At 40.5% G+C, this 12,328-nt stretch overlaps 1 protein-coding gene across 1 annotated transcript in view; it reads right to left on the reverse strand.

Moving 5' to 3' along the window:
- Window positions 1-769: 769 nt before the first annotated feature.
- Window positions 770-12,328, reverse strand: part of ERC2 (ELKS/RAB6-interacting/CAST family member 2) — a 502,285-nt gene continuing 490,726 nt past the window's right edge. Inside the window, exon 20 of the mRNA XM_044451516.1 lies at window positions 770-1,330. Within this exon, the coding sequence (XP_044307451.1) occupies window positions 770-1,330 (561 nt within the window). The remainder of the gene's footprint in view (window positions 1,331-12,328) is intronic.

A 12,328-nucleotide genomic window follows, 5' to 3' on the forward strand; every position in this document is an offset into this window, starting at 1 on the left:
TTATGAAGTATTGATACCTCGCCAACGTCGCCTCGTAAATGGAAATTTGCAGCTCCAGGCCTGAGGCAGTGTAGACTTGCCTACCCAGGGAGTCGATCTTTCGTCCCTCCTTGTCACTTGGTGTGGTGTGACCTCTTGCCTCTCTGCCCTGGAAGGACTCCACCACGACCGAGTTTGGCGTGGGGTGGCAGAGGAGGAAAGGTATGTCCTCCTCCCGAACCCGGTACATGGATTCGTACCTCCGAGAAGTGGGTTGAGAGTGAGAAAGCAAGCCCCAGGGTTGAGACATTGCCTGTCGTAAGGTGGTGATCAACGGCAAGACGATTGATGTAGACTGTTCCCTGCAGATGATGTCAGAAAACTTGTCCATAGTCGGTCCCGGACGCTGGACGGTGTCGATGTCAAGGGACTGAACAAGGCAGGACATCAGTTCCGCGAAGGAGACATGCGATTCGTCCGGTGATGCAGGGCCCTGGGAGGTCACAGCGATGTCAGGGGAGGTTGAATCGACCTCCAAATCGTCGTAGTCAGCACCATAATATGGGGGAGCCGATGATGAGGACTCCGCCAGAGAGAAGGACCGGCTACTTCCATTCCGAAGAGGTATTAGAGATGCACGCCTTGGGCCTGAGAACAGTGGGCGGTTGCAGGGAGGTGGGGAAGACCGACCCCTAGAAGCGGGGTAGTACCCAATGGAGTGTGGATCGCCCCAGGCTTGATAATAGGAGCGGTGCCATCCCTCAGAGCACTGTTCCATGGAGCGACTCCTTCAGCTCCTAGGCGGGGACATTTCTACATCTGCCTCCAGTGTGGCTGCGGGCATAGGTGTGGGGGACCTAGCCCTAGGGGGAGAAACTTGAATTTCCCCATCAGAAATTGACCCCCGTTGTAGAGTTGGAAGCGACACAGCAGGAAGATCAGCCACATGGTGAGAGGAGCCTTGAGGGGTAACCCTCATAGCCGCCTGAAGCACCGGGTTGGGTGGAGTCGGTACAGTGAGTGCCGACGGTATCAAGGGGGCCATCGAACCCGAGTCAGGGTGTTGAGGACGCTCCAGATTCTTCGATTTTTTTTGGCAGCTTAGGAGCCTTCTCCTTCCTGGCTCTCTTATGGCCTGCTGATTTGTCAGTATCAGCATGCTTGCACTTCTCATGCTTTTTCTTTGAAGAAGCAGCAGAACCCCCATGGTAGATGCTCCTTTGTCCGAAGGGTGTGAGGGTGGAGCCACTGTAGCAGAGCCAGGTTTCGGAGCAACAACGAGTGGGTCGGACTGCATGAGAGCTCGATCCCACAAGAGCCTCTGCAGGCGATTCTCACGATTCTTCCTGGCCTGCTTAGAGAAGGCCAGGCAGTGAGAACATTTATCAGTCCTATGCCCCTCCCTCAAGCAGAGGAGGCATAGGTCATGCGGGTTGGTTGGAGACATCTTAGACCTGCATTCCGCACATTTGCAGAAAGCTGCTCGCTGCGCCATCTCAAGAAAGGGGAAAAAGGAGATAGTGCAGAGGGCAAGTATATATTTTTGGTTGTTTTTTTTGAATAGAAGATCGAAAAGAAAAACGTAGAGAAAAAACAGAGAACTACTATGAGGAACAAGAATTTCTACAAGAACTATAAGGACTAATAGGGTTATAACAACTGGGAGAAGAACAATCAAGAACAAACTAGATGAGCAACGGTCAGAGCAAGAGCAAAAGCAGCACGAGGCACAGTGAACGGCGGTCGCAAAGACTGAACAAAATGGTGGACGCTCCGCTCTTTATAGGCTATGGGGGGAGGGGGAGCAGAGCTTTTCCCGCCAAAAACCGTTAGCTTGCAATCTTCCAGCCAAAGGCACTGCACAGGCGCTGCACCCATATGTGTGAGGCACAGAGGCCATGACGAAGAAGTAACATTGTCACTCAGGAGGTAGGCTGAGACAGGGATGACAGGCACAACAACAAATTTTTAGGTGGGGGCTTCTTTTATCATGCAAAAGAGAAATATCACTGTAACAAATACATATAATGCTTGAAAAGTTACATGTTCTAAAAGGCCTCTGGGCTCCAGATAATGAAACAACGTAATTGAGCCTAACTGAACACAAAACTTGCATTCATCTCTTTTATGAGAAAATTAAATTGAACAGTTCTGACTTTCAACCCTCTTGTATGGTTCAGTTCTTTGCATGCTACAAGTACCAGTTTTAACATGGTTATATTTCTTCTAGGACATGAATTAAATAACTTGCAAATCAGAAAAAATAATTCATAAACTAAAGGACAGACCCCTTTTGTACAAACTGGAATAGCAAAGTTTTCAAGCAAATGTGCACAAGTGTCAGAACTGACTGCACATGTTGTGCCTGGCTTCTGAGTGTGAAGCCGTGGCTACGGGCACCCACACACCTGGTCCTGCCACACTAAAGCCCTGTGCCAGTGTGATGTGGTGGTTAGAATGCTGGCTTTGGACTCAGGTGATCAGCGCTCTATAGTTAGCACTTTGCCAAGCTCGTTGGTCTAATCTACTTCACAATGTTGTTGAAAAGATACAAGGGAAAGGAGGAGGAGTATTATATAAGTCACCTTGGGCTCCTTGCAAGAAAAAGTGTGGGATATCTCAGGGGTAGCTTCACAGTAGTTACCCGAGTCAGTTCCAGAAACTGTAATTTGCCATGACTGTGGTAACAAGAACTCACTATCCGAAATCAGCACCCCAATTCCAGATGTATCCACTCAAATTTTCAGTGACTGGATTCAAACTTATCTGCCTTACCTAAAGTTTATGCCAGAATAACCAAAAGTAGTTTTATAGCAATAGTACAGTTCAGGTTTGAGTATACATCACAAGGCCTCCATGGAGCATATTTTGTGTTTGTGTATAAAGTTGAAGTATTATTGTTTTTCTATTCCTACAAGTATTGCATTTATTTGTTTATTATAATCCTATAGAGTTGAAACTTTCTGCAGTTTTTCCCAAACATGTCTAAAGTCATCAGTTTTGCAGACATGCTTTCTGGGTTCAAAACTCACTTTTGACAGGTACACCTTTGTTCAGATGTTTAAAAGTTCTAAATAAATATGGCATATTCCCAAATTAGAATTTCTGTGGCAACTTGAAATTTTGCAGACACATTTCTCTAAAATTCCTCACTCAAAGATTTGAAGCTGCAAATTTGGCTTGTTTCTTTTTAAAAGTGGATTCACCCTGTTATCTGTGACACACTGCAAAACTGGTGAAACATTAGAAGAAAAAAGAGACTGTTTTTATGCCAGCACTTTCAGTCACCTCATATTTCTTATGTCTAAAATCCAGGTGGCTTTATACATTCTTGACAGATATCTTTAAAAAATCTATTTGATTATTTAAAAGTAAAAAAAAATAGAGATTATGTATCTAACAAGCTCAAACTAATAGAGTTACTTGTGCCAAATCTTCTCCAAACAGTTTCATGATCAGCAACCCTAACTCATGGTTTTATCTGAAAGATTTCACTTCTGTCTCTCATAGTTCTTCCTTTTCAATTTATTTGTATGATCCATTGGGATAGACTAACATGGCGTCCTGAATGCTGAAAAGAGGGTCGGAAAACATGACCTCCCAAGTTGCTAGTGGGCAGACTATTTTGGCAACTTGGGAGGGTCGTCTTCAAAGGGCATATGGGAAAAAGCTTACTAACTGTGGATCAGTAATATGCTTTCCCATTGTTTCTAACAGGAACAAAGTTCTTCTTGTGACCACTGATTCGCTTTCACCATATCCTCTGGGAATACACTGGACAGAGCATCTTTCCAGTCACTCCAGAGAACAAATAGTGGCCACTGCATCACACTGGTTGCATCCAGGACATTCTGGGCGAAGATGGTGGCCAAAGAAGTTCCGTTTTCTGGTGGTTGGGTTTAAACAAATGAACAAAGAAATTGCTATTGGTCAGTTACCAATTGAATTGTGGGAGCAGGCTGCCAAACTGAGTCCAGTTAAAAGGATCCCTTTTTTACTGACCTCAAAATTCTCCTTGACAATGTATCATCATCATCATCATCATCATCATCAACAACACTGCATTTATATCCCACCTTTTTTCCCTCTTATGAGGAACCCACCCAATTTACATAGTTCTCCTCCTCTGCATTTATAACAGCCCTGTAAGGTGCTTTTGGCTGAGAGTAAGTGACTGACTCAGAGTCACCCAGTGAGCTTTATTGGTGAAGTGCAGACTAGAACCCAGACCTCCCAGGTTACCAATCCAACCATCTCATCACATACTGCACAGGCTCTTTTAAAACCCCATCCTGATTTCATTTCTTATCCAGAGATGGATAGGGGGTCCTTTCTATTCCTACTAAAAGAAAGAGGTATGAAATGTACTAAAGCCGAACACCAAATCCAAATCGGTTCGGTTTCAACTCACCCTTCCAGATTAAAAAAAGTCTATATCTCACAGTTTAATAGGCCACACCAATAGAAGCCTTATAAGAATGTATTCTTCTTATCCAAACATTGGCTTCAGAAACAGAGCCTATTCACCACTGCAATTTTTCACTGTGCTTCAAAAGCAATAGTAGTTATCTCTGAACTGGCATTTTGGCAGGATTTGTGCCAGCGGCAAACAATATACGGTAAATGGGAAACACCCTTTGTAATCACAAAGGCTTTCATAAAAGGAGAGGATTTGTATGGAATATTTTTCTCAAAGATGCAATTCTGTCAGAGTTCAAGGTGAATGAAAGAACAAAGGGAGCAGTTAATACAGCCCCATCCTGAGATTCAGATCATTCCTGGAGGTGTCCCAGGGTTGTTCTTGCACTCAGCTGCCTATCAGAACAAGGAAATAAAATGGCATGGGCAGAAAAATTTATGTCAGTGATGTTAAACTGTATGTTTCTGAATTGCTTTCCTTAATCTGCGAGTTGGAGGAATGGCTAGTTCTTACAAGAGAGAGAAAAAATAGAACATCGGGAGGCTGTTATGGTTTCTAGGGGGAAAATGGATTCTACTACCAACACTTTCCTTTGCTCATTAGAGCACTTCATATGCATGATCAACCTAGACTGAAAATGTCTGGGAAATAGATATAAATAAATAAAGAGTTCTATGAGTGTATGCAAAAAGTTTAAGCTATAATCTGTCAGTCCTGAAGGGCCCACAAGACTCCTGAACTTTTGCACTAGTTGAGATTCTGCTATACTTGTGGATCAGAGTTTACAATCCTGACACTACATCACTTCATCTTACTGTTTATTTATTTACAGTAGCTGTACACTACCCATTAACAAAGTTCTCTGAGTGACTTATGACAGTGTTAAAAAACAATAAAATGCAACTGTAAGCCATACAACCTGACCCAAAAAAATAAATAAATCCAAGTTTAAAAGGCACAGGCAAATGATTAGTTCTTCAACTGGCACTGAAAAGACAAGAAAGCTGGTGCTGGATGAGTCTCTCTGGTAAAGTATTTAACAGCTGGGAAAAATGCCATTTCCACAGTAGTCGCCCTCCACATTTTGCCCCCCAGTCTCAGTTAACCACCTTGTATCCTTACTCTAGCCTACCTGAAGTTTCTGGACCATTTTCAAAAACAGTCCCATGTTGAACACACTGCAGTAATTTAAATAGGTTACCAGACAATGGATGACTGAACCGGGGCTTTCTTTGTCTGAGTAGGGTTGCAGCTGATGTGTCAGCTGGAGCTAATAATAGGTGCTCTGAGCCTTTTGATCATTTTTATGGAAGGCACATACATTTTTATTGGGCAGACTTTTACAGAATGTGTTTAGAACCTGCCTTTTCGCAAGAATTCAGGCAATCTTGATCCATTGCTACAGTATCAATTAATGCAAACCATTTACCAAGAAAAGTCAAGGAGCAAATGAATAGTCAGGCCTTTGCAGAGAGGAGCAAGTTTTTTTTTCCTTTAATGACATGGGAGGCTTAATCTTTCATTCCCCATATAAATTACAATTTATCCCATATAAAAGAATTGTTGCCATTAACTCATATAAAGAGCTGTGAAGTGCTGTGCCTTTATTTCATTTATTTTTTTATGAAAAAAAACTTGTAGATGTTATTGTTATTGTTTCAACTTATAGTCTGTTATACTAAGCTTATCCTCACAACAACAACCTATGAGGTAGGTTGGTCTGAGAGTCTGGGACTGGCCCAAAGTCACTGAGTTACCTCCATGACTGAATGGAGACTAGAAGCCATCTCTCTTGAGTCTCAGTCGCACTTTAACAGATGATCTGGGGTGTGGGTGGAGGGTTAGATAGATAGCCCTTTGTCAGATAGCTCTTTGTCCCATTCAGTCTTAATGCTGAGGCCAGTCCTATATAAGATACCACATCGGGATCATGCTATTTATTTATTTGGCTTGCTATTACCTGGAGCATTCATCCAGATGCTTCTTGTAGCTATCAAGGCAAAGCATCTGTTTTTTTCCAGTGATTTCAGAGATCTAGTCCAGGCAGAACCCTCAGAGATAATGACTACAACAGACTATTCTCTGTAAGATGTGCAGTAGGGTAATTTATTGAAAACAACTGTACATTTGGTCAGCTTTGACAATCAAGGGCTTAATGGTGTGCTATAATGTAGTAGGGCTTTGCTTACACAAATTGTGGAATTGCTGCTTCTGAAAGACAAACAAGACTTCAACTGGCACTGTTTACTAACTCTTTCTTTTTTCCAAAAATTCCTTTTTCGTATAAAAAACTATAGCAATTTCACATGTTTCTATTACTGCTTCACCGTTAAACCATTTTTGCTTTATGTTCTGTTTTTCTTTGAAGGAAGATGACAGTGGCACAAATCAAATTTCTGAACTTCAGATAAATGTGTCAGTGTAAATACCATATTAATACATGATTTACTGCACTGTTAGAACCACAATTTGTTGTAAGAAAGAAAGAAATATTTGGGTATTAGTATCTGTCAGGTTAAGGTATGGAAATCTAGAGTTCAATTTTTTCTTCTTCAGTGTAATAATTGACTTTTCGGAGGTGAAAATGTATTGTTTCTCTTTCTCATTTTCATTATCTATATTCATGTAAAAGTGTCCCTATGGTGATATTAAAATAATCTGTCATTCAGATAATATGAACTGAATTTCATTATACACAAACCACGTTTGGATTCTTGGAGCCTTGTTCTTTTCATTGCACTGCTGAAGATCATGTCCAATGTATTTATTAGTCTCCTGAGAGACTTTACATTTTAGAAGCTGAAACCATCTGTTCAATTTAATACTTGGTACAGGATGTGATCCAGAACGGAACACACGCGCATTCTCGACATGCAGCACTTTCCCCCCAAACTTACACTGTAAGAGGCTCCCGACTTCTTTTTAAACCCTCCCTGAGTTTTCCTCAAGCCCCCATTTCAATGAGTTTGTGTCAAATCACCCTTTGAACTTGGACAAATTTAAAGACCGGTGTGAAGGACAACTTCTGCTAAGGTAACTGAAATCCCACTGTATGCCTGGTGCATATGGAATCCAGGGCTGCGGACACAAAAGCTTTTCCAGAGAGTGGAACCTGGTGTGCTAGAGTCTTCATTGCCTTCAGCTTGCATCTCTGATCAAAGAGGTGTTGCAGGATCTTAGAATGATTGCACCCCAGTGACATGCAAAACACACTTGACCAGAGATGGTGGGAAGGGGAAAGGAATGTATGTGTGCACAATATTCACTGATGACTTTATAATACCAGCTTCAATTCTCTGGAAGAAATCATTTCAGATGGACAGATCATTGCCTGTTATGATTCTCCACAGCATTTCATCATTTTTTCCAGCTCCTGTAAATCAACGTACCATAAACAATGGGAAAAATCCTCACAGTAATAGTTATTTCCTATTAATAGAATCACCCGTCTCACCCATAGGTTCAGATTCACTCTTGTTTAATTTCTTTGTAGATTCAGATGATATTTTGATTATATTTTGGTCAGTGTGGTATGGGGGAAGGACTGGGGAAACACAGAAACAGAGCAAGTCAGAAGGGGCCTCCCAGGCCATCTAGTCTGATCCCCGGCTCTGCTCACGACATGCCCACCATGTGGACGTCCAGCCTATCTTTGAACACCCTCACCGATGGGGCCTCAACCACCTCCAGTGGAAGCCCATTCCACACCCTCGGGGCCCTAACTGTCAGGAAGTGCTTCCTGGTATCCAAATGGAACCTTGGCTCCCTGAGCTTTCCTCCATTGGAGCATGTCCTGCCTTCCTCTGCAGGGGAGAACAGGTCTCTACCACCTCCGTGTGACATCCCCTTACACCATCTATGAAGCTCACGGGATAACTTTGGGGCAGTCACAGACTCTAAGCCTAACCTACCCTGCTGTGGGGATAAAAATGCAGCTGAATAAGTCACCTTGGGTTCCTCATCACAAGGGGAAAAAAGCAGGTTATCATTCCAATGCAATAATATTTTAGCAAATTATAAAACATATACCATAGTTACTCATATTTTTCCTATTTTAAACAATTGCCTAGCAATATAACCAAAATGCATTGATCTAACATTTTAGTATTGAATAGATAGTTTTAAAATAAATCTACTGATTCCAATGGAAATTTATTTTCAGGTAAATACGCTTAGGGATTGTAATTTAGTTCTTGGCAGTTATACCTTCTCCTTTACATTTCCATTTATATATAGTTTTTGTGCATGGAAATTAAACATGTGTGCGCACACAGAGAAAATATGAAATGAAAACAATATCCCTTGAAAACAGCAAAAGGTACTCTTATTGAAAGACAACCTTAGCTTTTAAATACCAATACAATAACCCTAACCCTTAACTCTCTAGTGGAGGGCCACATTTTCTCCTTGTGTGGCATTCACTGCAGTATCACCTTTCTCTCATAAAGCACACCATTTCCATTTATATCAGAAATATATAAATATAAGGATTTCTGTCTTTGCTTGTTCTGCTGCTGTACAGGTCCCTATATTCATAATAATACTCTGGTCTGTTCTTCCCTGACACCCACTTCACAGAGAACATGCCTTTTTGCAACTTTATTACTGTATCCTCTGCTATAAAGCCCAACAGATATTACTAATGCCACATGTTGCAATCCAAAGACAGTTGGCCTCCTCTGTGACTGCTTTGTAACTGGGGCTGTATCTTGAATTTAAGATCTGAAGAATCAGTGTTCCACAGAGTAGCACTACTATAGCTGAAGCCCAGATAAAAAAAGCACTTTAATCCGACCCTTCCATTATATGAAGAGCATGAAAGGTGGTAATTTTGCTAAAATCCCTGTTTTTATTCACTTGTCCTTCACATTTGCCCATATCCTAGCTTGTGCAGAAGAAAGCATCAGTGGTGGATTACAAGGAAGAAGGCTGCTAGTTGGGCTGTCAGATTCAAAGTACCTGGAACTTGGGGAATGTGACACCAACCCTTAGAACAGGCTGGTAACCAGAAATGTTTGTTCTTGTTTTTGTGTTTTTGGTTTTGACTTGTGACTGATATAAGAGAAAATTGTCAATCATGCGCAAATACAGAAGAACCTTGGATCACTTTGTAAAAAGCAACTTCTTACTTTGAACTATGTTACAATAAATAGTGGACAATAGATAATAAGAATAGAGAACAAACTAACTATGTTAAATATTTAGGAATTCAGTCCACTCAGTATATCCACAAGTCTTAATAACCTGCCAAGTGACTAAGGCCAATTACATTTAGTATTGTAAATTTAGTATTTCCTGCACTTTTGGGGAGGTAATTTAGTATTTCCTGCATGGAAGAACTTCTTCAAAAGTGGTTCCACAGGTGGTGTATAGTGCAGAAGTGTGGGGTTGGGCAAATGTTAAATTGGAAACTATCCAAAATTTAATCTTGAGATTGCTCTTGAATCTATCATGTGGCACCTCTATTACCATGTCAAAAACTTTAGTCAGTTTTCTTCAATATTTGCTTTGCTTTTACATAGGCTTAAATTATAGCATAGGCAAAATGCAAGGTTGCCTCAAAAATACTACTTGGCTCAAATTTCTTATCTCTTCAGTAAAGTTTGGATTGAAAAAAAGCAATAAGAAATACTGTATATGCTAGTTTATTAAGACGATCCTTAAAATCTAAAATAGCAAAGCAAAAATCAGGTGTCATTTTATATGCCTGACATATATAAACAGCCCAAAATATTAACCTCATCTTAAACCTGAATTGCCTTATACACTGATATATACGGGCATTTTTCTGAAACATTATTTCCTGGTTGTTTGTTACCACATAAATAGGCATGTAAGACAACCCTCAAAACCAGAAATAACAAAGCAAATATTGAGGGTCCTCTATACATCTGATATATGACAAAACAAGAGAAACAGCCCAAAATATCAAGCTCACCTTATATGTGAGTTGCTTTATTTGCCAGTATATTCCATACTCCCTAATACCTTTATGAGCCAACAGAGAAATGACAAAAATGTAGCCGTTTTCAAAACTGCTTCAACAGTGCCAAAATTAGATCAGCAAGCAACCTTCCTACCAACCCTAAGGCTGAAGGGGTTGGCAGAGATCATCCCGGGTCATGGGGGGGTGGAGATTACAATTTTTAATTTGTCCTGCCAAAGGTAATAGAACCCTCCACCCACAACCTGCACTTGAAAAGGAAGGTTGACCAGTTACAACAGAGTTGTCCAAATGAGGATTCTTTCAGAGATCTTTAATGAATGCATGACTGATGGGTATGGGTAATTCGTCTCTTCCCTGATGCATTCATAAAGCATCTGAATAAAGTTGTGATTAAAATAAGTGAAAAAGTGGCCAGTGAGGCAGCAACAAAAGTATGAAACCCACAAAGCACTGTACTGTTGCATAATACTTACAAATAAAAAAACCAGTTACTTATCTATATAATTGATAATAAACAAACAAAGAAATATCCTGGCTAGATCAGCAGTAAGATATCCCAGTAAGAAATCTATGTTCAGAATCAGATGTAAACGGAAATTCTTCCCGTGGTTTTGCACATGCCAGGGTCCATAGTGCAGAAACACTGGCACAGATGAATTTTATAATGATATCCTATACTCGAAATGCCCATACAGGGCTCATTTAAAATAGTTAATATACAGCACCTCTTCCATTAATAAGACCCAATACCCAATGGCTACAATCTTACCAAGACATATAAAGCATATGTAAATATTATAATCATATAGTGAACATATAACCAAAGATATATTTTCCTGTTTATACACTTGAACATACCACATTTTTTTTAGGACCTTATAAAACTTTTTGAAGATTTTTTTTTTTTTTTTTTGCAATGAGTATTGCTCACATACAATAAAATGTTTGACTTGACACTGAAAAAGAGCCGTGACAGGTTTTCCTTCCATAAAACAATCACTATCATCATCATCATCATCAGCACCACCAGCAGCAGCATCATTATAATCATTTTGCACAATATTCACAAGTATTATTGGTAAATGGAACAGCCACAGATCAGCTGCACCAAGAAAAGCAACAGACACCATGAAATTCATCACTGGTGTAATCTGATTGAAGGTCAATGGCTGATACATGCCATAAATAAAATTTATTAAAGGAACTTGAATAACATAGGAACATAATGATACCAATGAGAATGACCTTAGTTAAAAATCCACCCCCAGAAATATTCCAGATTGTATTATTCTTTCACTCTAATCAAAACAAAAGTTTATATTGGATCCAGACTTAACCCTGTATAAATGGAAGGGCTCCTCCCATTCACATAAGGAACCAGGATTGAGGTGTTCCAGAGATTACCCCTGAACACTCCAGAAATTGTGCATAGAGGTGCCCTTGAAAACTCCAGAATCGTGCGAGTGCTCCACTCGTTTATATGACTCAAGAAGAATGCTAAACCCTATGGAAAAGTGTGGGAGGGAAAATTCAGAGCTTCCAGAGGGCAAGAAGAAAGGAAATTTCTACCTGATCCCCTTCCTCCAGCACTATTAGAGCTCCACCAAGCACAGGTCTGGATCTAACCTATTTGTTTTACGTTCATGCAATATGCTTATCAAAGCAGTTTACAATTCAGCAACATTGAAGTGCTTCTGAATATTGAATAAAAATGGTATCTCACCCCTCAAAACAAAACTGGAACTTTGGCTTCTACGAACCGGTTATGCCCATATACCCTCCTCATCATCCTGCGAGGCAGACATTAGAGTTGCACAGAGGTGTTTGCATTGAAAAGAAAGAAGAAACAGTTAGTTACACAGGTGCAACTGAAGATACATTGAAGTATAACATATTAAAATGTTTTAAAATTTGAGCAGCAAGTACATCATATCACAGGCCAATAAAGCAAGGAACTACTTGTGTATTCAATTGTAATTTTT

The sequence above is a fragment of the Varanus komodoensis genome, unplaced genomic scaffold, assembly GCF_004798865.1.
Source record: "Varanus komodoensis strain SLA01 unplaced genomic scaffold, ASM479886v1 scaffold6_2, whole genome shotgun sequence".
Taxonomy (NCBI): Eukaryota; Metazoa; Chordata; class Lepidosauria; order Squamata; family Varanidae; genus Varanus; species Varanus komodoensis.